General features: G+C 46.6%; 1 protein-coding gene across 10 annotated transcripts in view; it reads right to left on the reverse strand.

Moving 5' to 3' along the window:
* Positions 1-5,105: 5,105 nt before the first annotated feature.
* The window catches only part of foxp1b (forkhead box P1b), a 181,226-nt gene continuing 159,072 nt past the window's right edge, over positions 5,106-27,259 (reverse strand). For 9 of the 10 annotated variants that reach the window (XM_062545753.1, XM_062545761.1, XM_062545760.1 and 6 more), the window contains 9 exons: positions 25,978-26,065; positions 23,998-24,081; positions 18,490-18,691; positions 17,925-18,001; positions 16,972-17,073; positions 14,773-14,894; positions 13,114-13,183; positions 12,740-12,906; positions 5,106-9,027 (listed from right to left, as the gene is read on the reverse strand). In XM_062545753.1, the coding sequence (XP_062401737.1) occupies positions 8,883-9,027; positions 12,740-12,906; positions 13,114-13,183; positions 14,773-14,894; positions 16,972-17,073; positions 17,925-18,001; positions 18,490-18,691; positions 23,998-24,081; positions 25,978-26,065 (1,057 nt within the window). In that variant the 3' untranslated portion in view covers positions 5,106-8,882. The remainder of the gene's footprint in view (positions 9,028-12,739; positions 12,907-13,113; positions 13,184-14,772; positions 14,895-16,971; positions 17,074-17,924; positions 18,002-18,489; positions 18,692-23,997; positions 24,082-25,977; positions 26,066-27,259) is intronic. The other variant, XM_062545759.1, reaches the window with a different exon arrangement.

The raw sequence follows: 27,259 nt of genomic DNA on the forward strand, positions 1-27,259 counted from the left end.
CATGGCTTAATGTGACATATTTTAGGCAAATGTCCAGTGTTTCTTGCTTCTCTGGTATGCAAAAATGTTGTGTCGGCCATTAATTCAGAATGACAGAGAGCAGGAAGACTCGCAATTATTCATGTTGTTTTGCTCCTCGTCAATTATTCAAGGATGCCTCTTTTCAGCTGCATATTAGAACAAATACCAAGAATGAAATAAAGAATGAATATCATAACAAAGGGCAGAGCACGAATGAAAGTCAGATAGTGCTTGTATCAGTTAATGGTTTTTACTGTGGTTTTCATGTTGAACATACACATTTGAAGCTGCAACGAGAAGTTTGAAAAGACTTCAGTTTTGTTGATGTGTGTGTGTGTGTGTGTGTGTGTGTGTGTGTATTTTTCAAGATTGAAATCTGTGGTCAATCATGTGAGGGCAGAAGCTAAGAGCTGAAACTGTTCTTGCAGTTGTGGGCTGATAACCAGAGTAACACATATAATTCATCAAAACATGAAAAGCAATCAGAACAGGTTTTCACAGTATATGGAGACAGAACTAATTGAGATTGATGATACCAGTCTATCATGCCTCCTGTTGAGGTTTTGGAATAACAGGCCTATTACCAAAAATTTGCTAACATTTTTCAGAGGGAAAGAGAAAATATTTTGTGTAAACAGCGTGCGATATTCATTATTTCATTGAGCGATATGAGGGGTTGTTTACTGTTAGATGATTTCAATTTAAACTACTTATTTATAAACCACTAGGTGTTTTCATTAGACTAGTACATCTGCCAATGGCGATGGTTTATAAAACTCCACTTTTTAGATGGGGAATGGCGATTTTAAAACATGGTTCTGTTGACAGTGCTGCCATACATATATAACTGTCTGTTTCCACAATAATGACTTTTTCAAAAGAATGCCATTTTCCGCCTACACAGCCCAAACTTTCAGAGCGACACTCTGCTCGGTGTATCTCATCTAGACTGCTTGTGGTTGCTGTTGTCTTTCATGTTCAACATGATGACCTTGACAGCATTACATACGTTAACAGCTACTCCCAACACTTCAGCTACGTTCAAATGTTTCATTTTCCTCCTACAGATAAAAGACAAAAACACTGTGTTAAACAAGTGGCATGAGCAATAAGGATTCTTGTTGTTAAATTGTACTCTCTTTTTTTTCCCCCTGAGCTGACAAGTAATGTGGTGTTGGAGATTCACGGGCATCTTTCATATATTCGGTGGTATTGCACTTTGAGTTTAATTGCTGTGAGTTACCTTGAAAGGCCTCTACATAAATCAGACATGCATAATTTGTCTGATTCTGGAGCTAGGTGTGAGCGGCCTAGCCGGAGTGCTGTGTTGCACTGTGCTGCTGCGCTGTGCTGTGCTGTGCTGTGCGGTGTGGAGCAGGGGAGGTGGGGTGGGGTGGGATGGGGGGACAGGCATGCCTTTTGAACAGCAGGTGGTAATTGAAACAAAACAAGGGCTGATTAGCAGAGCGTCTGGCAACTCATGATCCAAACAAAGCGCACTACACCAGGATACACACACACACACAGACACACACACACACACACACACACACACACACACACGCACACGCACACACACACTCCAAAACCAAACACAAGGGCCCTGGAATAAAGTGGTCATCATCTAATTAACAGAACATGTTTTAATTACCGAATAAACCAAGCAGCGCCGTGTGTCAATTTAACTGATGTGGTAAGTGCCAGTTTACAATATCAGAAACAGACAAATAATTGGAATCTAATTACAGGCAGGTCTACTGCACACCAGCGCCTCCAGCCCATCTTAATAAACAAGTTTTTACATCAAACCATGAATAGCAAATACTGTGGGGTTGCTAATTGCCACACTGCAATATTGGGAATTTGCCAGCTTGGCCTGTTAAAGGAAACCTCTTGTGTGGATCGCTATAGCCGCACGCAAGCTTTAATTAGAATGAAATGAGGAGCAGGAATCAAGCTCCGTTACTGGCAATTCAATACATGTAAATAAGATAACACACTAATCTCCCCTTTTCATTTCTGGGGAGCCAGTGCTGGAGGTGGAGCCGGCGATAGGGATAGAATGTCCCTTTGAAACTCAAGGAGCTGAATAGCACTGAAACACCAGAGAGGAGCCCTTATTTATCTTATTAGTGTGTGTGTGTGTGTGTGTGTGTGTGTGTGTGTGTGTGTGTGTGTGCGTGTGGTGGGGAGGGAGGGGGTTGGGGCAGGGGTGGGGTGGGGGGGAGTTAGGGTTAGGGAGTCTTTTGACAGATTGAGTCTCAAATGGATGTTTAAGGTGCAAACTGTTGGTTTCCTGTCTCCACCTTGCAAAACTGCTGTTGTTATACAAGGTTCAGTGATCTAGAAAACTGCATGTAATTATATACTTTTTTTGCATATTGCACAAAAAATGTACAAAATGTATCATTTCAGCACTTCATAGCCAAGCACTGTGTGCAGCATTTGCATAGCCATCTACTGAACTGCATACTAACTACAACCCCCTCTCATCAGTATTAGTATGCATCTATTTTAGGCACAAATGTATTTTTTATTTGTATACTTTTTGTTGCAAACATTCCAAACAGGATATCCTCTCGGCTAACAGTGGGGTGATGCACAAGAGAGAGAGAGAGAGAGAGAGAGAGAGAGAGAGAGAGAGAGAGAGAGAGAAAGAGAGAGAGAAAGATAGAGTAGAGAAAAAGGGAAAATATATTCATTTTGTGGAGAGGGTCTTTAAGACCACATTTGTCATGTGGCTGCATTATGATCCAGTTAATGAAAGCCTTTCATTGTTTTTCACAACCTTTCGCCACCCCACACACACACCAACATAACATCGTCTGATCCAGCCAATGGGCCAAGGATATATCTTTCATTAATCTATGATTTAGCCAATGAGGTTAAGATAAATCCACTATTAATCAGTTACTGCCCAATGAGGTTAAGACAAATCTGCTGTTATGAGCTAGGGGAATAATGATGAGATAACAACAATGAAACACACAATTCTAAATGCCAGATAAAATATTGCCTGCAAAAAGATTGGTCATGATTTTATATTGTTTCCTTTAAATCTTGTTGCTCTTTGGCTTTAATTAATAATATATCCTCTGACATTTATGCATTGAAGCAATAAGCGGAGTGGGGGAAACAATTTATGTCACCCAAAGCTTTTTAACGAATCAATGCAACTATTTGTAATTGCTTGTTTCACAAGATTAAAAGTGCTTAGACTTGATCCCGGTCCTCTGTTTTGTGGCTGCTGTGACCTGTGCTTCTGTCGTAAAAATGCAAGACTTAGTCATCAGCATTAATTTACATCAAGAAATCCATATCGCTAATATTTTCTGGAATTTTTAATGCCCTAAAAATTTATAGCTTTTCAAATGCAGTTACCTAAATTGCTGTTAGGAAAAGACAGTTTAACTGTCTCTTTTTAATTACAAGATAATTTAATGTTGGGGGGGTCTGAGATGGAGGAGCGCGTCAGCATCCAGCCACAAACAGAGCTGAAGCCATGGGACGCTTCTCAGACTGGGAGGACGGCGCGGTGATAATCACCATATTTTTACTTCAATAGGCAATCAGCTATTAAATGCTAAATGGACTTGAGATGTATCAAATGATGCATTTACCACCGTTTTTTTCCCCTACTTGACCTTACTTCTAAAGATTCTGACACACACACACACAGTACAAACACAGACGTATTTGCTGTACTACAAGTCACCTCTACTTTCCATCAAAATAAGACAGCGTTACAACATGATGTGAACAACCAGCATTTTTATTGCATTTTCAGAATGCTCAAGTCAGTATTTGTGACTGACTACAACATAAATGTCTGTTGTAGCACAGACCAGGAACGATGGGGGTGGGTAGGGATGGAGGGTGGGAGTATACAGATGGGCAAGTGAGATGGTGCATCATTTTTTCTTCAATCAACAGAAATCTACTGTACAGATTTTACAGCATCAATAAGGGTCCACTGTACAGGTTTTACAGCGTCTACAGAAGTCTACCGAGCTGCTGAGACAAAGAGAGAGAGATAGAGAGAGAGAGAGAAAGAAAGAGAGAAAGAGAGTAAAGCACCATGTCTTCTCCTTAGGACTGTACCTTACAGACTGGAACAGAGGACTGAGAGGGGGGTGGTTGGGCAGTGTGATAGAAGAGGACACAAATGAAGGGCGGATGAGTGAACGAGTGATGACAGAGATGGAATGAGAGAGAGAGAGAGAAAGAGAGATGAACCTGTGACTGAGGGAGTGCAGCCACAAAGTTTCAAAGTACAAAACCAAAAAAAAGACTCCTCAAATCCACAGAGAGCGAGTGCACAGACATTAAAGGGCAGGTTGCAGAATGCAATTGCAGGATGAGGATGAGGACTGAGATGAGGTGGGGGTAGGGGGGGCGATGTCCAGTTCAGCTGTTAAAACTTGTGTTTAACTCAAAACAAAAACTACTGTGCTTGATTCATCATCCAGATATAAAAGGAAAAAAAAAAATCTCAGAGAAGTTGAGATAAAAAATATATTCATATATTCATATATATATTTATATCTGGAGACCAACTAAAAGGCTGTGTCTACATCACCTACCAGCTACACGAACTGAATCATGAAACATGTGTGAATGGTTTATTCTTGAAAAAAGAGAAGCATTTTACAAGTAATCTTTACATCTTGGCACTGCATATATATTTTTAAGTCTTTTCCTGTTTGTTTCATATAAAATACCCAACACACTCCCAGCATTATCAGTGACCACTTCACAATTATTCCTCGTCTTCCCCCACCACCCCTGAAGGACTCATGCAACCAGTAGAGACTATCCCCTTCTCCGGGCACAGGCCCATATGACACACAGCACAGCCACAGTCGAGAAGGCAGTGGTTGGACCATCAAAAAAGGGAAGGGAAGTATCAAAAACAGCTTAACACCAAAAAAAGAGGGAAAAAATCTGTACAAAATGCTTAGGTCAGTGATAACAGAGAGAGAGAAAGATGAAAAAAAAGTCTGTTTTTTTTCTCTATTTTACAGTTTAAAACCCAAAGTAAGGGATTATCCCTCGTTTCCCATCCCAGCCCTCCCTGTTCCGTTCCATCCCAGCCCCGCCCCTGACCACCTCACGCAGATGTCTGTTGGTGTGACTCTCTTTTTAAGCAAGGATTACTAAGTAAAATACATTTGCAGCACAGTCTGCTATTTCAATACATACAGCAGTTTTTTTTTCATAGCTTTTTTTTTCTTTAATAGTAAATACAAAGCAGTTGTGATAAAAGAAAATAAAGAGAATAATACAAACATTTCTTGTTGTTCTTTAAAAGGAACAAGGAAAGGAAACAAGACAGGACACAAGGTTATATGGTCATGGATGTCCAACCTGATGTAAGGAAAAAAACCACGAAAACACAACCATCAGTGGTGTTCAAAAGTGAAAAGCAATGATAGAAGATGGAATCAAAAAAGCAAGGTGACTTCTTTATGGAAGAAAGGCCTGAGGTTTGAACTGGTTTGCAAATGGATTGCAAAAAAAAATAAGAAAAAAATGAATGTGATCCTCCAGCTAAAACAAGCTCTAAATGTGTCTGTATTTTTAAAAATCATTTTTATAGCTTTTTAAAATATTTTCCCCGCTACAGTTTTTAGACTAAACATGCAAGACATACGACTAAGTGCAACTGAGTGAAATGTTTTTCTTGTTTTTTTTTTCTCTTTTTTTAAAATTGAATCATTCCCTATAGATTTGAACTGAGGTATGTGTACTAACAGTTTTCTCATGCTGTTATCTTTAGTAATGTCAAGCTACACATGCTGAGAAGTCCCACATCCACCAGCTTTTAATCCACGTTTTAGATGCCAACCGAACTGGATGACAGACTAAGATTGGGCTGAGCTCGAGCCTTTCTGGCGATCTTGGACTGTCCGTCTCTGAGTCTCAACCCACAGCTGCCTAGGTGGTGGTGAACATGTTTCTCTTTCTCCACAGATTGCCCTTTTCCTTAGAATCGATAGCGAAAAAACGAATGGTTACAAATTAAGAAAAAAAAAGGAAAAAAAAAAAAAGAAGTAACTGCCATAAAGTACCTTGTACCCAGCTTATTCGTGGACAGGAGTGTTATTTTTTAATATAAAAAGTAACTTGACAGAAAACAAAAACACACAATCATAAAGCATTTGCCAAGGTTAACAAAAAAGAAAAAAAAAAAAATCAAAAAGAAAGAGAACAATAAACAAAGAGGCCTTCTCAGGAAGCCAGCACTCTTGCAAAAGAACAACCCAAAGTGGCATACAATCTTTTTTTCTTTTTCAAAAGGATACATTAAAGTCTTACAAACAAATATAAACATGTCATCATTGTGTGGTCCAGTTGAAGTATACAACTTTTCACATTTGTGTTTTGCAAATGGTGTTGGCCTACTGATATCGTTCATCTGTATTATTATATCCTACGACGGTCAGCCTTCAGATGGAATGCTACTCTGTCCCTTCACTGGCCAAAAGATAACTCCTTTGTTTTGAAATTTGGTCATTTCATTTAGTCTCGATCACGTCACCTCCCTTTTCGTTTTGGTCATCGCAAAATAAAAGCTTGCAAAGCTGCTCGACAGACAACCCCTTTGGCTTCAAAGTTTGCTAAAAAAGTCAAACGCTTGTCTAATTCACGCGTGATGAGACTGATCTCCACCTTTTTGATTTCCTTTGCATCCAGAGGGAGAGAATGGAGGATATTTGGCCTTGTCTGCTATTGCATGGATCAGAGAATATCTTTGTAGTTTATCTTTGGTAATCACAGATATCAGACACATATACAACTTAGGCAAAATAACACAACGTAATAATAAATTAAAAAAAAGTGGTTGGTTGCAGTCATATGAATCAAGAATGTTGGCATTTGAAGAAGCCCATTCGGTTTTGGAATCATACACCTAAATTTCATAAAATTATTGTTTATTTTCATCTTTTTGTTGTTTATAGCTGTAGAATTTTCCATCCGCTACCACCGTTTACATGTGGGAGAAGTTGCATAATGTAGCTGCATCTCCATGCAGACGAGTTCTGTTTGGTTCTCGAAAAAGCTAGCGACGGAACAGCCAACGATCTGTTACCATGGTGCTCATGGGATGCCTGCGGTTACCATGGGGCCGCTTCTCCCCATGCTGTAATGCTTAGTGGTCAGGCGTTAATGCCAACCCTCAGCTTTTTTTCTCTACTCCCTTTGCCTTTCACTCTGATGTGTAATTACAAATAATAACTAATAAAAGCAAAAGAGGAATCGGCTGGCCGCACGTGCAGTACAAACTGAAAGGGATGCATTTTTTGAAAGTCTCTGAGCATGGCTGCAGGGTCCCCTTGACGCTTGAAATGACGGGGGGGAAAAAAAGCTTGGGAAGTTTCATTTGCTTATTTGATGCTTGCGTTGAGGAATGGGAGGATAAAGAAAAGAGAGAGAAAGACAGAGAGAGAAACGAAAGAAAGAAAGAAAAAAAAAACACAATTAGTTGGTGTGAAGTATTATCTCACCGCCTCAGTCTGACATTTCATTTCTGTTCAGACCGGCGTCGAGATGGGTGATTTGGCCACGGCTAACACGCCCTGCTTGGAACGAGGGAGAGTTTTTTGAAAGTATAATTTGGTAATGATAAATCTTAACCTGCATGATTTCTCTGTCATTCATTCCCATGTGAAATTAAACTTCATTGATGCGTGGAGAGAGCCTTCATTATAAGTAGTGCATTGCCAATGGACTTCATGAGGTGGTAGTGCAGCAGGGCTACATGTTGGAGAGAGAGCTGGCATTCTGAAGCACGCGGAATAAATGACAGAAAAATACTACTCGGCATCTGACATTCTGTTTGCATGTGTATATACATACAGTATATTTATATATATATTTATATATAAAAAAAAGAATAAAAGAAATTCAAAATGGAACAACATGGAAGGAAAAATCATAAACATTCATCATTGTGTGCTGACCATACGGAATCTCCACAGCATGGCGATGAGGTCTGATCAGTTTAGAGAAAAAAACAAACAAACAAACAAACTAAACATAGCAACAGTGAGAGACCCAATGTTTAGATTCTGTTGCACCCACCCCCCTCGAGACACATACACGAAAAAAAAGTCTCCTCGACCGTGATGGAAGCAAAAAAAAACAAGTTGACAAGTTGAAGGCAGTGAGGATGAACTTAATACACACAGTTAATACACAAATCACTAGCTCACACATATGGAGAGGTCCATTTCAGGGGGGGGTGGGGGGTGTTGGTGTTGAATGTGAAGGTTGTGTGTATGTGTATAAACGTATGTGTGAGTGTGTGCATGTGTCCGCACCCCCTTCTCCAGGTCAGATTCAGTGAGTCTCAGAGTCAATGTCAGCAGTCTCTGTCAGCTGCAAATAGTCCTTTGTCCACTTGTGAACTCTGACCTCTAAGCCACGCTGACCACGTAAAAGTCCCCCAGTACCAAACAGGTCTATCCAATAACATGATTTGTAGAAATGACTTTTTCCCTCTTCTCTTAAAACCAAAAGTACAAATAAAAAATACTCCCAAATGGAATAGATTTTCATGTTGTTGTCTTGTTGTTGTCGTTGTTGTTGTTTCTTGTTGTGCACGTGTATTTCACTGTTTGTAATGGCACTAAAAGTTCAGCAAAACATTTTATAGCTGTCAACAGAGGACTGACAATCCAGTCTTGTGTGTATGTGAATGTATGTGTATGTGTGTGTGTGTGTGTGTGTGTGTGTGTGTGTGAGTGTGGTTTTCTGTCTTTGCTGTGACCTCACAGATGACTTGAGTTAGTTCAGCCCCACGGGCTATGGGGGGGTGGCGGGGGGAGGGGGAAGGGGGAGGGCCGTGGCGGCCGGCCTTACAGCATGTCATCGTTCCCTTGGTCATCCTCGTAATCTCTGTGGTGATCAAAGTCTGGACTGTGATTGGCTGTTGTCACGAGGGAGAGGGGCCCTTCGTGATCTTCAGGGTCCAGTGGCTCCTCTTTAACACTGATGTGATGCCTGTAAAAAGCGGGAGGGAGGGAGGGAGAGAGGGAGAGAGAGAGAGAGAGGGGGAAAGAGGGAGAGAGAGAGAGAGAGAGAGAGAGAGAGAGGATGGGGTTAGATTATTCTCCCACAAATACAGACGTGTTCTGAACCAGTCAGCACAACAACCACAGTGAAAACCTCCACCTCCATCTCCATCTCCACCTCCACTAAACTGAGCTGAGGAGCGAGGAGGACCACGCTGTGTAGTGTGCTCTCAATGAATCCCTAAAAGCAGCGTCTCCCTCTCTGGCCCTCCTGATCACTGTGGCCAGCTCCAGGAAACCTGCAACCTCCCACCTCCACCTCCACCCCCACCTCCACCTCCACCACGGGCCATTCACTTAGAGCTGCTAAATGAGGGAGATTAACAATGCGAGCAGGACGGGGGACCTGGGTTGGGAGGAGGAAGAGGAGGAGGAGGAAGAGGAGGACGAGGGGAAGAATGGAGTCCACATCACACGCGCGGGGCGCCAGCTCGTCAACGGTGCGACTAGCGACTGTGGCGACAGTGGCGGATCGGCGACGGTGGCGGTGGTGGAGGTACCGGTGGCGGCGGCGGTGGTGGAGGTATCGGTGGCGTGCTGTGTGTTCCTCTCCTCCTGCTCGTTAACATGCAGAACCCGCGAGGCGGGTCTCCAGAGGACGACCCCGCACCAGCCTCCATCATTAATCAACTTCAGGCAAACACAAGTCACCAGGACCAGACGCCTGCCGCCGCTCTGTGTGTGCGTGCGTGTGTGTGTGTGTGTGTGTGTGTGTGTGTGTGCGTGTGTGTGAGTGTGTGTGTGTGTGTGCACCTTCTCTAAACTCCCCAAAATTAATGCGCATTCTCCACAAAGTGTCAATAAAACGGCGAGGAAAAAAGGAAGCGCTGGCAGGCAGTGTGTGCGTGTGTGTGTGTGTGTGTGTGCGTGTGTGTGTGTGTGTGTGTGCGGGTGTGTGCAGGGGAGGTGGAGGGGGCGGGTGGTGTGTTGAGACACCGTTGCTCGTCGCTACACGGCGATAAGAACCAGAGCCCTTAGGAGAATAATAACGCTGTCAGCTGTAAACAAGGCAACTGGCGACACCCCCGCCCTGCACACTGGCTGGGCACGGGGAGCCTCCAAAGAGATGAGATCTGCCAAATTTCTCATTATGGTCTCACCACAGGAGCAGGGCTGCTATGTGTCTGTCAGGGAGGGGGGGGGGGGGGGGGGCTGAGAGAGGGAGAGAGAGAGAGAGAGAGAGAGAGAGAGAGAGAGAGAGAGAGAGAGAGAGAGAGAGAGAGAGAGAGAGAGAGAGAGAGAGAAAGAGAGAGGGGGGGAGAGAGAGGTGTAGTGCATTCAGTGCTCCTCAGTATGGAGCACACACACCACACCTTTACTGTGCCTGTTCTTGTGACAGCAGGCACAACTGACGCGTATCGGCCACCAGCACACACACACACACACACACACACACACACACACACACATAGAGAGAGACACACACACAGTCTCCCTGCCCATGAATGTACCGTTCCCTATCACCTCCTTATCTTCCAACTCGCGGATGTTTTAAGTGATGCGCCGCTGTGATGGAACAGACGTTGCTATGGTAATGAGATTACACGTTCCTTTTTTTGGTGTGTGTGTGTGAGAGAAGAAGAACAATATAAAAAAAGGAACACAGGAGACAGAGAAAGAAGAAGAAGGAAAAAAAAAGATGAGAAAGTGTGCTTTTTTCTTTTTTTACTTTCAGATCAAAGCAACTGCATAAGTTGCATCGCCTCAGGTCCCAATCCTTGGCTGGAGGGGTAACATGAAAATGTTATTATGATGCTATTGAGCGGCTCTCGCTGGCTCCCCGACGCTGCCGCCGCTGCTGCTGCTGGAGTGTAATTAACTGCGGATTCCTGATTTCACTCCCCCGTCTTTTTTTCACACTTATGAGGAGGAGAGACTATAAAGTATTTAGTCGTACCGTTTCCTCTCGGCCTCTCAAGAACAGCCACTCAAGGTACGGGGAAGACTGTTTGTGTGTGTGTGTGTGTGTGTGTGTATCAAAAAAAACGAAGAGGTGATGGAGGAGATATGGAGAGGTAGAGCGAGAGAGTGAGAGTACGTTTTAGAGTGGAGGGAACAAGCCCATAGAGATCGAAATGACATGATCATTTATCAGTCATGGCATTTAGTGACGCTTTTAATTACCCTTTAAACAAATGACTCCTATCCTCTCCAGACTTGTCCGTGTAAACACAAGGGTTAAAAAAATAAATAAATAAACAAATAAAGCACACACACCTACGTCTCATTACCCACCTCTTAAATTTTTGAGATCGGAAACAAATTTGAAAAACTCACAAGAAGAAAAAGAGCGTTTTATCTTCTTCATAACTCTTGGCCGTGCGCGCCCACAAAACCGCCCGCAAGGCGGGAGCCGAGTCGGGGCATGAGACAGGCGGCAGCCGCCGGGCCACGCCACCCTTCCTGTCTCGGGCTTTCCTGCTCCGTGGCCATGCCCACGGCTGTGTTCAAAGCGATTAGGGACAGCGCCTCTCTCCGCTCCTCCTCCTCCTCCCAATAGCTCATTATGCCAACATTCTCTCTCTTTTTTTTGTTTCAATGCTGTGTGTGTGTGTGTGTGTGTGTGTGTGTGTGTGTGTGTGTGTGTGTGTGTGTGTGTGTGTGTGTGTGTGTGTATGTGAATGTGTGTGCGCGCGCGCGCGTATTGTTTGTATATCTGTGTGTGTCTTGTTTGTCTATGTCCGCGCATGCACACATGTGTGCTAAATTCCCTTCTCGGGACGGATATTTCACAGGGAACGGCGATAAATCTAGCGGAGCTACAAATCAGTGGCTCATAGTTGCAGCACATCTGGAAGCCATAGAGTCGTGCGCTGTATTATTTTAGGCTTCGGGCGTGCGCGAGCGGCCGCGCGGATAACTCCTATACAGCAAGTGTGCGCTGTGCGGGGACCTGCGGTTTGTTCCAGCCGCCCCACCACGGCACAGCGCAACACGAAGCAGCAGCGGCCGCGGCTCGGTAACGGCGCAGCAACACGGAACGGCCGCTTCTGGGGGCTAATTGCGTTTTTTTGTTGTTCGTCTCTCAGCGCGGGCGGCTCGCAGGCCTTTGAGCCGCGAACCCCAGTTCCTCGTTTCACTTGTTGAAAAGACAGCAGCTCTGGAATTTTGTAAATATTTAAACAAATCCTAGCCATAATTACGCGGCGAGAACCCGACACGCCGCAAACCTACATTATTGACCTGTAATAAATGGGAGTTTATAAACTCGCTGTTGAAATAACGCTGGCCTCGAGAAATTCCCCCTTTTTTTTCAACAAAGCTTGACATTAGCAACCTTCGAGGTGGAGTTTCCTTCTGGAGAGATGGGGGGGGTTGCAGGGTGCAGGGAGGATTGGTGTGTGTGTGTGTGTGTATGTGTGTGTGGGGGTTTTTTTGGCAGGAGATGCAGCAGCCACACTTTCGGTCATGAACTGTATACAGCATTTCGCTACGTCTAGTAACTGCTACAAACACCCACTTCTCGGAGTGCACGTCTGCGAAAAACAGCGCATTCCTATAATAATAAATATACATCCGAGTCTATACATTTACACAATACATGCGCGCCTCTTGACGCGTGACCCGTCACTCCAGAAAGGAGGCGGCTGCTGCCAGCCAAACGCCGGGCGCTGTCTGTCTGTCTGTAAAGTGACACTCACATAGCTGGCAAAGGGGAGCGTCCCGGGCTGCTGTCACTGCCGTTGCTGTTTCCATGCTCCAGCGCCCCGTTCATCTCCTCCTGGATGGCCTTGGCCAGCGAGCTCAGAGTGGGACTTCCAATGGAGGCAGTAGTGTAGAGAGGTATGTTGTTTTCTGCCATCGAAGCCTGAAAAAGAGAGAGCGAGGAGGAGAGAGAGAGAGAGAGAGAGAGAGAGAGAGAGAGAGAGAGAGAGAGGGAGAAAAAAAAAATCAGCACAAGACCCCGAGCGAGCGAGTGAAGAGAGAAGAGGAGAGGAGCCGTGAAAATCCAAATAAAAAAAAGAGGGAGAAGAACGAAAGAAGAATAGGGAATGGGAGCAGTAGAGGCTTTTACCTGGAAGGCGGCAGAGAGGGCAGGGCCGTACGCCAAACTAGTCTGGATGTTTTTCACCAAGGCCGGGCTGCTGCGGACATCACACAAAACATTACTGACCCATCCCAACCGGCAGCCTCAAGCTCCCCCGCTGCTGTCCTTATCCCCCCATACAGTTAAAGACCTAACAGCGCCGCACATAACAGCTGATTTATATGCTAATAAATCTGTAGAAAAATACAATTAATTGCTCAGATCAATGTCCAAACTATAACAGCGCTTGTCTAAAGAATACACTCGTCGCCTTGTTAGGACGACGTGACGGCGAGCTTTTCCAGATCAGACACTATAATAGCGTATGGATTGATGGATTCGCGGGGTCTTACGACCGGACCGCGATCCAGTTCCCAATAAAATACTGACGGAAAATCGATAGGCGCTCATAAAAGTCTACATCTGATGCTCCAATATTTATGTGAATATTTGACATGCTGTTATATATAGCTCTGGCTGCTGGAGAGCTGCCTTTAAATACACAACCATTAAAGCACACACAGTCAACTTCAATCTGAGATAGAGAGAGGGAGAGAGAGAGAGAGAGAGAGAGAGAGAGAGAGAGAGAGAGAGAGAGAGAGAGAGAGAGAGAGAGAGAGAGAAAGAGTTGAGAGAGAGACAGAGACATGGACAGAGTGAGAGAAAAAAAGAAAGTTGAGAGAGAGAGAGTTGAGAGAGAGAGAGAGAGAGAGAGAGAGAGAGAGAGAGAGAGAGAGAGAGAGAGAGAGAGAGAGAGAGAGAAGGAAAGGAGGAAAGCTAGTGGGAGGCAGGTGTTTTGAATGCATGATGAATGGCCATAGACATGGAGAGAAGCAGGAGGATGAGGGGTTGGGGACGGGGAAGGGGGTCGTTGCGGTTGCAGAAGCAAAGCATGCTGGGAGGGCAGGTGGGGGGGGGGGATTTTAGGGTGGAGGAGGTTTGGAGGGCCGGGGTCAAGGAAGCGCTTACTCATCCAGGCTCTCCTCGACCGGACACTTCCGCGGGCGGCCTCGCTGCACGTGGCGGCCGCGCTTAAACTCGTCTTCATCAATGGTCCAAAATGACCCATACTCATCCTCCACCCTCACAAAGCACTTGTGCAGCGAGAGGTTGGTGCGCACCGCACCCTGGGATGGATGGATGGGCGGGTGGGTGGGTGGGTGGGTTGGATGGAAGGCAGGTGGGGGGGCGAAGCAGCCAGGTGCAGATGCAAAGGTGTGTGGGGGAGGGGGGGGATTGCAACAGACAAGACAAGGGAGGGAAAACACAGACAGACACACAAACAGAGAGGCAGGGAGGACAGCGTGAGGATTCAAATGCAACACAAGCAGATGAGGGTTAATGCGGCCCCTACATAGCATAGGAGGAGAAGCTGTGGCAGAAGCATGGCGGTGGCTGGGTGAGCGAGCGAACAAGCGAGCGAGTGGGGTGGGGTGGGCATGAGAGAGGGGAAGATTTCACGCCAAAAGCAAGCGGCGGTGGGTGGGGGTGGGCAGCAGCAGTAGCGCTGGGCATCATGGCACACAGACAATGGGGGGTATGAAGCAGCCGTGTCCGATCAGTCGGACAGCGGCGGCGGCGGGGTCGGGGTCAGGGGAGCGTTGCCAGGGCAGCGCCAGTGGCCACGGGGGAGATGGACGCACGTACCCGCTGATCTTCTGTGGCCGCCGCTTTTGGAACTCTAGCTCGTCCACCGTCCACACCGCCCCTTTTACATTTTCTACTCGTACAAAACACTTGTGTAGACTAAGATTATGCCGGACTGCGTTCTGCCGTGGGGTGGGAGAGGAGGGAGAGGGGGGGAAAAACACAAACAAACAAAGTCTTCTTTAATTTCTTCCTAAATTCATTCACAGTGACAGAATGAAGCACTGAGGACTTGCTGAACGGGTGTTTACATTATGATCTTAACAGTTGTGAGGATGGATGTTTTTAAATACAATGAAAAATAGCCAAAACAGAGTTTTAAATATACATATTTAAATCACACAAGAACACAAGTTAAGACCATTTCTTGCTAAATAAATACAACACCCTTTTGATGATGGGCCAATTGAATGAGCCACCTCTGACAACAAAACAAAATTCCAGACAGAACAAACACTTGAGTGAATAAACAACATTTTTTGGCCCGCAGAGTCTTAGTTATGGCTTCACCCAAAAGCGAACAATGAGGGGAAGACCCGAGCCTGCCTGCCTGCTCTGGATACTGGCTCCCTCACAAGCTTTTCATCAAACCGTTTTCTATGGCGGTCAGACAGCGTTCAGTAAATAAGCACCCGACGTTAATGAATGGTTGTGTTGTGCGGGCATCAACCTTTTGTCACCAAGGTAGTTTGTTACCCCCCGTGTCAAAAAGTCGTGGTCATTTCTCCTCGTTAAAACACCGTGGGCGAAAAAAAAAAAAGGGACCAGCAGTGCCTCTAAATAAATGAACCCTGGACCGCCAAAAGGACATCCTGTTCAAAGTGCAAAATGTCAAGCATTTGATCTCAGGGGTCCTTTAAAGAATACAAATAATTGCATAATTATATCACTTTTTAATAGAGGAGCAGTGCAGTATTTCTTTCCAAAGCGCAGTCCGGTAATTGCTCACTTGAGAGTCTACTGTGTTTTATGCACGGCAACAATGAACATCGTTTAATCTCTTTTTGTCATGCGGTTGTGTGGAGTTTACCTTTCAAGGAAAGTTTTTTTTTGTTTTAAGTTTTCCAATTATACCGAGCACCAGTGAGACCACATAGCTCATCCTATAGACACCTGCATGTGTCAATGCATTCAGCCCAGCGCTTTCAAATGTGTGTGAGAAAATAGGTGTTGGGGTGCCTGGCCGCCACTGAATGTTTTTTTTCTCTAGGTGTTTGTGTGAATGTGTGCGTGTCTATGAGTGTGTGTGTGTGTGCACATTTTTTTGTATGCTTGGTTAATAGTTAAGGTGCATGTGTCAGTGTACAAAATGTATGTGTGTGTGTGTGCGCGTGTGTGTGTGTCCTCACAAGCCTTGGTTCAGGATAGTGGTGCGGTGGGGAATGGTGTTTATGACTACAACGTGCCCCTATGGACAGACTGTCAGTGGCTGCTGGAGCAGAGAGCTAAAGAACCGAGACACCCCCCAGACACACACACACACACACACACACACACACACGAACACATACAGAAATACACTCAGACAAACACACACACACACACACAGAGTGTGACAGCCTCTAAAGCACTGCAGATTCACCACATGCTCAAGCCATCACTTCCTTACACCTCTCCACTCCCGCTTTCATTTCCCTCTCCTTCCCCTGTCCTTTGGCACTCGAGATAGAGAGAGTGAGTGTGTGTGTGGTCTGGTAGAAGTGTGTGTGTGTGCGTGTGTGGTGCAGCTGAGGAGATTTTTGTGGGAGATATTTCAGCGCCAGGTCTAGCTGGCAGCCAACACGTGCATTTAAAAAAAGAAAAAAAGAAAAATTGAAAAAAAAACCTTGTCTGAACAGTCTCTTGGCTTCAGGGCGGGCCTCTCATTCCTCTTTTAGTCGAGTGTTTATGATATTTTCTTCTCTGGGCTTCTCAGTGCCACAGCATCAACATGATGCATTGGCCCCTGAGGCCTCTCTCTCTCTCTCTCCTTCTCTCTCTCTCTATCTCTCCTTCCCTCTCTCCCTTTCTCTCACTCCCTCTCTCTCTCCATTTCTCTCTGTGCGTTTAGCACGAGTGCGTCTCGAGTTGTTGAAATGTGCAGATGTTCGAGGAGTGCACCACGCACTTCGCCTTCGCCGGCGCCAGCATGTGACGCCTGTCGGAGAAGGGGAGGAAGGCTGAGGAGGAGGAAGAGCGAGGAAGAGGCGCTGGCATTACCTTCCACGTGGCCGCGTTGCGTCTGAAGTAGGCGAACATTCGCGTGAACCAGTTGTAGATCTCGTTTAGTGTCAGCTGCTTCTCCGGCGACTCCAGGATGGCCTGGACGAGCGTTGGGTGAGGAGGAAGAAGAAGAAGAAGAGGAAGAAAACAATAAGAAGCCATGGCGACAAGAAGACAAAGGTCCGCTATGTGCTTGAAATGTCAGTGATGACACCGAGCGCTAATCGCTGCCGGGCAAAGCCACCCCCCCCCCCCCCCCCGCCTGCCCCCGCGGGCCACACGTGTGGCTAACCGTCCGTCACTTGTCCAGTCGGAGGTGCTTTGTTTACTAAATGGGGCCCTTGTTCATTTTCTTATTCAAATATTCAGATTGGAGCAATTCCCCTCTATGCCCCCTAAATGACGGAGGGAGGGAGGGATGAATATTTCACAGGCAGATTACAGGCCAGCAATTATCCGCTGCCCAGATTAATTCCTGCGATCAGAGATTACCGGTCCGGGCGATAATTGACTGGGCATCTTTTAACAGGTTCATTCCTACTGTTGTGTGAAATGAATTTCATAATAATCACAGTCACTCGAAAGAAGTCTAATCAAAAGCAATTGTTGTGTACGCCATGTGTTTTTTTCCCCTCCACCAAACCCGCCCCCCCTCCCCCTTTTTGGAGGGACAAGGTCTCATTTGCGGATGGTTAATCTTGCGCCGCGTGTTCGTTGGATTGTATTTGCAAATTTAAAAAGGGGAAGGGAAGGGTGTGTGTGTGTGTGTGTGTGTGTGTGTGTGAGGGGGGCGGCTAGAGAAGAAAGGGATAAGCTGTTGTGTTGTGTTGTGTTGTGTTGTGTGTCGGCGGCGTCGCGTGGCCTTTGAGTGGTTCATGGATCAGCCCATTGAACTAGATGAAACGCTTCCCCCCCGTACACACATCAGTGGCCCGGCGACAGAGCCTTACCTGTCTGATTAGAGAGGCGTACGTGAACGGAGGCCGGACATCCGCGTTCATGTAGAACTCTTTGTTCTGCACGATGTCTGTTCAAAAAGAGAGGGAGATTGTGAGGGAATATGTTAACATCATTACCCTCCAAACGCTAAAACAACATTTTCACTTTGACACAGGGGCAATTCAGTGTGAGACGTCTGGGCACAGGAGCTGCTGGGATAATGATGCATCATTAATAGGTTTGTTTGGGTCTTCATCTTCTCTGCAGACATTTGAGCCATTGCACGCAATTACAGTACGTGCGTATAATATATCAGTAAGTCTCTGTATCTGTGTGTGTGTGTGTGTGTGTGTGTGGTTATATGCTCTCTCTCTCTGTGTGTGTGTCTGTTTGTATGTGGACGCATTTGTTTGTTTGTAGCAGTTTCCCCAGAGCTGTATGTGTGTGTGTTTGTGTGTATGCAGGTGTGCGTGTCATGTTTGTGTGTGTGTGTGTGTGCGCGTGCGTGTGTGCGTGTGTGTTTGTGTGTATGCAGGTGTGTGTGTGTGTGTGTGTGTGTGTGTGTGTGTAGGCTACCTGGGGAGATGGGCATGTTGTACTTGTCGGAGTAGCGGCGGCGCATGGGCCCCACGCTGTGCAGGCTGGTGGGGGTGATGACGGGGTGGGCCTGCGACAGCGGCGTCAGGGGCGTGGTGGGCGTGGTGGGCGTCTGGGGCAGGCTGAGCGGCGGGGACGCCGGGGCCGTCTTCGACAGCGTGATGCTGGACACCAGGTTCAGCTGCGCGCACGAACCAATAAAAACAAAGGAAGGGGGGAGAAAAAAAAAAGACATTCATGGAATTGAAATGGTAAAGGTTAAAGGTCCTCGTAGTTTCACCTAACATCTAGAGAACGTAGCATTTGGTTCTCTAAAGGTTAGGTTAGAACCAAACCAAGAACTAACTAACTAAGGTCAACGTGTATGTAGATGACACTTTCATATGAGGCCACTTATAAAAGCTCACAGCGCTTGGGGAATAGAACACGACCTCACACGGAGCGGTAACTCTATCTGCTCTACCACCCCGCCCTACTACACAAATTGTATCAGTGATGATGGAGCTAAGTTGGCTGGGCTGGAGGGCTCCATATTGATAACATTAAAGCCTTAGAAGTCCTTTTAAAAAGAGTCTAAAAGCATCTGTAATTGTGACTCATGTTGCCTACAGTAAACGTACATGCGTACAACGTGTATGCGGTGTGGAGCCGGTTTAAGATCGTTCCCAGGTCCGTTCTGGTGTTGACTGTTGCCGGGGACGACTAATGGCGCTGAATCACAGCTGAACTCCATCAGCACGTTCAGCACTTGGCCTCTCCTGTGAAGACTCACGGGGTAAGGCAGTGAAACATCCCAAAAGCAGTCGGAATCCTCCTGGCTCACATACAGCTATCCCCCCCCCCCCCCCCCCTCCCTCTCCCCCCTCCCCACCCACAACGCTCTCCCTGTGCCATCTCCCCCGTGCCTGCCAGCACTCCCGCTCCGAGCTCTTTTGTGTGGCACCCTGGCATCCCCGAGTCTGGCTCCTCTCTCTCTCCAGCTCCAGCTCAGTCTTGGCCAAGGCTGCTGGAGGCGCCTTCCAGTGGCAGCGACTGGAGGAGACGGAGGAGAGAGGGAGAGGGAAGAAGAGAAGAGGAGAGGGAGGAGAGGGAAGAAGGGTGGAGGAGGAGAGGGAGAGGGAGGAGAGGGAAGAAGGGAGGAGGAGAGGGAGGAGGCCGTGGGAGGTGAGACTCTCCAGCAGCCGTGACAAATGACAGCGGGCTCCTCACCTACCGCTGAGCAGCCACTAATAAGCCGGCGACAGGAAGCAGCCAATCTGGGCTAATTACCAGGGAAAATTGTATTGTAAGGACTCTAATTAGGAGATGCTTATGGTGGGGTGATCCCATGATTAAACACTGGAGCCGGCTGACCCCCATCATCAGGGGCTGAGCCCCGGCAAGCAGACGCTTCCAGAACATTCTGCCATAAAAGTGTCGCTCTTTTTTTTGTGTGTGAGTGTGTGTGTGTGTGTGCAGAAGTGTGTACACGTGTGTGTGTGTGTGTGTGTGTGCGTGCGTATGTGTGTGTGTAGTGAGTGTTTTGTTGTTGAGAAGCAGGGTTGAGGGATGAAGAGAGGGGTGTAATATCACCAGCGATGGCAACAAAGGTAAACTAATTAAGCAGAGAGCTCGGCGAGGGAAGCGGGGCGAGGGAAGCGACGGCAGACGCCACACGAGAGAGGCGTCGAGCGACAGCGGCGGTGGGGACGGGGTGGAGTCGGCCGCCGCCGAGGCAGTCGAGTGGAAAATGTGCGCCTGACCCGTAGCTCTCCCGCTATTCATTTGTGGGAAAACTAATGACACATATACATATTCTCGCAAAATTGTTCTAATTGCTAATTTGCCCAAAGGAGGTCAGTTTCCAAATTAAACATGACTCTCAGTCTGGGAGGAGAGAGAGAAAGGGGTGGAAATAGTGGTGCGTGTGTATGTGTGTGTGTGTGTGTGAGTGAGTGTTGGTGTGTCTGGTTGGGGGGGTGAGAAGAGGGAGGGCTGTCAGGACTGGCGGTTAACGGGGTGGGGTTGGCGAGGGCAAGCGTGGGTGGTGGTGGTGGTGGTGGTTACGGGAAGGCGTCTCATCTCTGACAATCATTTGTGGATTGTGCTAACAAATTAATGAAATGTCAAGCCTGTCAATTGCTTTGGTGCTATCGGATGTCTAATTTTTTCTGATAATGGCATGGGTGACAGTGGAGACGGAGTGGGCTGTGGGGGGGGGCGGGGTGTGTGGGGGGTGCACCCAGGTGCAAGTGAGCAGCCCGTGTTTAACATCTAACCCCCAGCGCATGGATCCTTCATGGCCACCCAATTACCACCCTCCCTATTAACGGTCATTACTGCCGAGATGTTCCACTTGATGGACAGGTGTGTAATAAAGAAATCTGGGCCTGCCAACGATGGCAAATTTTTCTCCTTGACATGGCATTGTCTCCGCACCCTGGGCATTTGTGGCAGTCTTGCATTCTCCCGACGCGACTTGATTTCAGGCTCCTCTCTTTTCTCTCCCTGGCGATGTTTTCAATTGCTACCCATTACCCCCTGATAGGCTGCTGGCTAAAGTGCTTTTTACTCCCAGTAAGCGCTGCGATTTGGTTCTGTAAAAATAATTACACTCGCTTGTTAATGTAATGCACATCTGTTTATTTGCACACTCTGTGTCTCAAACATGCCTCTTGGCAAACGGCATGAGTTCTGCGCATCCACTGCTGAACAGTATATATTTTCTTTCACTGTGACAGTTTAAAATCACAAGCTAAATAAATGACTCCTCAGCTTGTTATTTTCCCTCTACCCCCCGTCCCCCCCTTTTTCTTTTTTTAACATCAACAGCTGACTTTTTTCGCCCCTTCTGGATTACCCGTCTTTGTCGAGCGTTTCATGCATATTCGTCGTCCCTAAACAGAGCGCCGCCTCGACAATGGGCCAGACAGTCGAGTAATAGCCTCCCCTTTGTCTCCGTCACGATTTGGGCTCGTTCCAAAGCCCCGACAAAATGAGACTTCAGACAGAAATTAATTAAATGGTAATTGGTGATCTAATTATACTGGCTTTGACTCGCCACGCCGCTAAAGAAAATAAACAACACACACACACACACACACACACACACACACACACAAATAAAAGGCTCTCCTTAATTATGTGTGGAGGAAAGGTCAGAATTCTGACAAGAATGCTTCGTGACATCGACTCGGCTAATATACACAAAGCGGCCTGATAAACACATAAGCATGCGCACGCACACACACCAAGCTCGCTCCGTTCGATCAGTCACACATTAACACTTACAAACAAACAGCTCATTTAATCCAATCACACACTCCGAAAATGTGGTAAATAACAAGAATTTGGCCTGAAATTGCATTTCCCTTCTACATCATGGGGGCATTTTGTGTGAAAATATTGGTTGGGACCACTGATTTCTTCCACTTAGACTGAATTGGTAGAAACATGCTTCCTAAGGCCTGAATGCTCTCTGTGATGGTCTGCTAAACAGCACTGGACGGTGCACTAATAAAAACAATTAAGGAGATCAATGTCGACAATTAGCTGGATCGATGCACCGGCGTGAACCTGCTCTGACCTGCATGGAGGTGAATTCGGGCCAAGATCCTCCACAGCTACAGCTAAGCACAGGCCTCGAGGCCAGGTCCTCTCCACGCACACACATACACACACACACACACACACACACACACACACACACACATACATACCACACACACGCCCCCTCCTAACCACACAGTGCAGCAGCAGACGCTGCATGTCTCTGGCTGTCTGACTGAATGCTGGCGAGGACATTTGAATGGAGCGAGCGGGCAAATAATAACCCCCACGAGTGGCATGCTTTACATGCACCCACACTGCCCCTCCACCACCACCACCCCCCTCCCTCCCACTCACTCACTCTCCCGACATCCCCCCCCCCCGCCCTATCCGCCCCAACCCCCACCCCCCAGGGGGGGAACAGAGAGAAAGGCTCACAATACTATCAGACACGCAGGGCCACTTTTCATATACAAATGGCTCCGTGTCAGGGGCCCGTCCCGCTCGCTAATCCTCACAATCAGGGTGGGTGACACAGGCGTCAGACAGGCAGCCGCGGAGACGCGCCGGGCCCGTTGTCATCCGCATGTGTGCGGGGGCCACCGCTGTTGACTCTCTGCCTGCCTGCTGTGGAGAAGAGAGGAGGAGAGGAGGAGAGGAGGAGAGGAGGAGAGGAGAGAGGAGGAGAGGAGCCCTGGTCTGGTCTAAGCTGTAAATAAATGATTAGAGTGCCATGGTTGCATAGACAGACAGACAGAGAGAGAGAGAGAGAGAGAGAGAGAGAGAGAGAGAGAGTCCTCTCTCTTTTCACACACAGAAGGGATGTGTGTGTGTGTGTGTGTGTGTGTGTGTGTGTGTGTGTGAAGGCCATGGCAGGGCTCTCTTCCTCTCTCTCTCTCCTTCTCTCGATCTCTTTCCCTTGTGTCCTTTCTTCCATTCTTTTCTTTTTTTTGCCATGACATTACCCCTACAGCACTGATGCTTTGACTGCTTTCACTTCTGACAAAGCGGCGCCACACAAACCCGAACAAGAGAAGAGGAGGGGGCCAGCGTCGTATGGCACACAACAACCGAATATTTTCACCCGTGACTGCCTCTCCAGCGTGTGTCAGTGACACGCATTACACACTGTTTGCGTTCGCAGACACCCCCCAAAAAACCGGCCGGGCTTCTGAAAAGCAGCCGCTTCATCGCAATCTGTGTCACATGAAAGAAAGAAAGAATGAGGAGAGAGAGATAGAGAGAGAGAGAGAGAGAGACAGAGAGAGAGAGAGAGAGAGAGAGAGAGAGAGAGAGAGAGAGAAAGAGAGAGAGAGAGAGAGAAAAAAGACGAAACTCACTACCTAAATATCTCCGAGTCGGTTTCGAAAGTAACACACTGTTAAATGGACATCCAGCGTCGAGTGAATTCCCCGACTGGAGCTGCTACAGCGGGAGCTGGGATGCCATTGATCTATAATTATCTGTTGACACAGAGTGCCGTGTTTGTTTGAGGGATCAGCGCGGAGACAAAAAGCGGAACGGGGGAGATGTCAACAGATGATGTGATGAGGGGAGCATATTTATCGCGCGCCGGCAGCATCCAACAGCTGTCTCTCAGCTGACAACCCAAGAAACCAAAAGTATGTGTAAAAACACATCAGTCTAGTAATTAGACAAATGAGAGCGAGAGAGAGAGAGAGAGAGAGAGAGAGGGAGAGATATAGAGAGAGTGAGAGAGATAGGGAGAGATAAAGAGAAAGGGAAAGACAGAGAGAGAAAGAGTGAGAAAGATAGAGTGAGAGAGATAGAGTGAGAAAGATAAAGACAGAGAGGGAAAGAAAGAGAGAGAGTGTGAGAGAGAGATAGATGAAGGAGAGAGGGGGAAAGAGAGAGAGAAAGCGAGAAAGATGGAGAGAGAGAGATAGAGAGAGAGAGAAAGGGAGAGGGAGAGAGATGTATGACAGAGCTCGTACTCACAGGCTGTGGGGTACTCTTGGGCTCAGTGGACTTGACGTGTAGATGAGTCATCATAGCTTGCAGACGTTCCTTGTCTTTCGCTAACTGTAATGAGGAGGAAAGAAAAGAAACAAAACACAAACACATGAATTCCCAACGCATAATGAGCACACACAGTTCAATCACATGGCAAAGCTACTTATTCTTGTTAGTGCCATTTCATTTTCTCCTCTCTCTTCATGGTACCGTCTGGCATCTTTTTTTTTTGTTGTTGTCAAAAAAGGGAAAGACACAAATAATCTCCATGCAGGGGGATCAAAGGGGCCGGCAGGACATTGTAAATGAAAAGCCGGTGTGTTCATTAGAGAGCTCTTTGCTGCGCTCAGAGGCTTGCACTTTGACACAGACAGCCTGCACCAAGAAATAGGCCACCGTACTGCGGTGACTAGTACCCATGTATGGCTGGGATGAAAGGGGGCGGGGGGGGGCATCTTTCACCTGCTCTCCTCTGGTCTCTCTCTTTCTTTCTCTCTCTCTTTCTCTCTTCTCTCTGTCTCTCACTCACCTTTCTCTGTCTGGCGTCTCCCTGTGTCGGTCGTCTCTCCCACGCTTTGCCTGCCACTACACATCATAAGCAAACGGCATGGTGGGAGGACACACTCTGTCCAATCAACTCCCATCATTTGCCACACTGTTTCTGAACCAGGCTGGGGCCACTCTGGGACACTTGCTTGGTCCGTCCTAACTAAGTGTGTGTGTGTGTGTGTGTGTGTGTGTGTGTGTGTGTGTGTGTGTGTGTGTGTGTGTGTGTGTGTGTGTCCTCTCTAAAAAGAGTGCATCAAATATGGGTATGGATCGGAGACTGACAAGTGCGCTGTCTAGCTGCTTAAAGCAGCACTCTTGAAGTCGGCGAGAGATGAGAGATGAGGGATGTTTATCAGCCAGAGGTCATTAGGGACGAAGAGCTCGGAGCTGCGGAGAGCGGCGCTGGGGTGGGCGACTAACTGTCCGTGGAGAGGCCACACTGTGTCAGCCATGTTGAAATATTAACGCTTTAGGAGTCTTAACAAACCCTTAACAAGGTATTATTAAACGTTAGCTTGCTTTTTACTATTCATTAGATATCATTTGTAGATGACCTACAAGTAGTTTATAAGTCACAAAAAATATATACTGTAAACACTTAATAAACCATTGACAGTTTAATACTGAATGTTTAATTATACATTTATTGTCAGCTAACACTATTAGATTATACAAATAGTTTCTAAGACATTTAAAAAATATTGTATGCAATACTTAATTAATGCATGCCATGCATGCTTATTAATAGAAAAAGCAAGTAATACCTTGTAAACGGTTTGTTAACACACCTTCTTAGAAAGCGCGACTGAAATCTCAATTGTCCTGTCAATCATGCTGTTAAGAAGAAGCCCTACTACACAGAGATGCCTTTAACGACAGATGCGCGTTGTGGTTGGCCGTCAGACGCGCCATTTATCTCCTGGCCACTCTGCTCATCCATCCATAATCCCGGTCCACTAGAGGACCCAGTCTCCGCCACTACAGCTGCCCAGAGTATTTCAGAAAGTGTTTTATTGTAGCGCCAAACAGTTAAAAGTCATAAATGACTTTAAAAGCCAGTAAAATTCAAAATGTAATTATCTTCCCTGCGTAGCCCCGGGGCCTTCATATATCTTTGCCTGGCTGTCATGCATACATAACACATTTTTAATGACTGGTTACTCACAAATGTACAAAATAATTTCATTTTCCAGCCCCCTTCCATCTCTGACCCACTGGTCATATCTTCCAAACGGGGGGTGGGGGTAGGGGGTGGGGGGTGGGTGGGTTGTGTGAATGTGTGCGTGAGGTGGTGGGGGGCGATGTTGGAGAGACAGCTGGATGAAGGGAGGAATAAAAATGTGCTTTCTTCAGAGGAGAAAGGGGAGAGAGGTGGGGTGCGGTGGGGTGCAGGGGGAGGGGGAGGGGGAGGCGTACCTGAAGTTCCAGCTGCTGAACCACCTGCATCTGCACTCGACACTGTGCCGTGCTGCGGTCGTCCAGGGCGTGCTCACCGTTCAGATGCCTGCGGACACACACACACACACACACACACACACACACACACACACACACACACACACACACACACACAGAGAGAGAGAGAGAGATGAGATCAGTTCACTTGACTGTCACTGCCTCTGCAGTCCCCAAATGCCACTCTTGACCATATGTATGCAACACATCGCCTGACAACAGCAACAAAACAATTGACATTTTCTGAGGGTGGCCATTTCTTTTAAAATAGGAGAGGTAACAACCGGTGATTTAAAAAATGCACAGCACACACAAATGCACAGAAGTGTGCCCAGAAACACACACACACACACATTATGATAATGAAAAGTAAATACAAGTATATCAGCCCTGCAAATATATTACATTTCCCGAGACACTTTACGCAAACGTGAATCACAAAAGATACATAAAATCTCAATAAAGCAAAAATCGATCGAATGCATATTTCATGAGGTGGCAATATCTACAGAAACTTAAGTTGAACAGATAAGGGAAAATGACATCGGCACGTCAGGTGAAAATGTGCATAGTGAATAATGGCGTGTCCTTCCCACTACCCCCTCTCTCCTCCGCAGAGAAAGCATTACAGAGAGAACTGTCCCCCTCCCTTCTCCTTCTTTCTTTCTGGTCGGCAGATTCTCCTTATTTTCCTGCCTTTTTCCATTGTTAATTATGTCATCAAGATTAAGAGAACTCAAATGAAGCCAGAAGGAAAGGCAGAGGACAACAAGAAAAAGAGAGATGGAATCTGTCAGCGACTTGAATTATGAATATAATTATGTGCGATTATTTTATACCGGAGCGAAGACGTTCTTCTTTTTCCAGCACGTTTATAACTAATCTAAATAAGTAGCTCTCCCAGTCGCAGACGCAGTTTCCCCCCTTCTTTCTTCCTTCTTGCTCTCCTCTTTTCTGCCGTGATTTATAGAAAATGGCGCAGATAAGGCCGGCGACTGAAGGAAATATGATTGGAGGATTTTTATCAGCCTTCGCATGAATTACTGTTTGAAAATGCTTATGCAGGGGCATTCCATTAATCATTTAATCATAATCCGAGCAGGATGTTTGAACTGATTTCACAAATACCCTTTCATTTCACTACTTCATTATGCTCACTAATGGATCCAATATATTATATATATCATAAATTATATCACATCTTCGGTGACCATGTAGGTCACTGTCACCAAGGCATGGCTGT

Source organism: Sardina pilchardus, chromosome 9, assembly GCF_963854185.1.
Source record: "Sardina pilchardus chromosome 9, fSarPil1.1, whole genome shotgun sequence".
In the NCBI taxonomy this organism is placed as follows: domain Eukaryota; kingdom Metazoa; phylum Chordata; class Actinopteri; order Clupeiformes; family Clupeidae; genus Sardina; species Sardina pilchardus.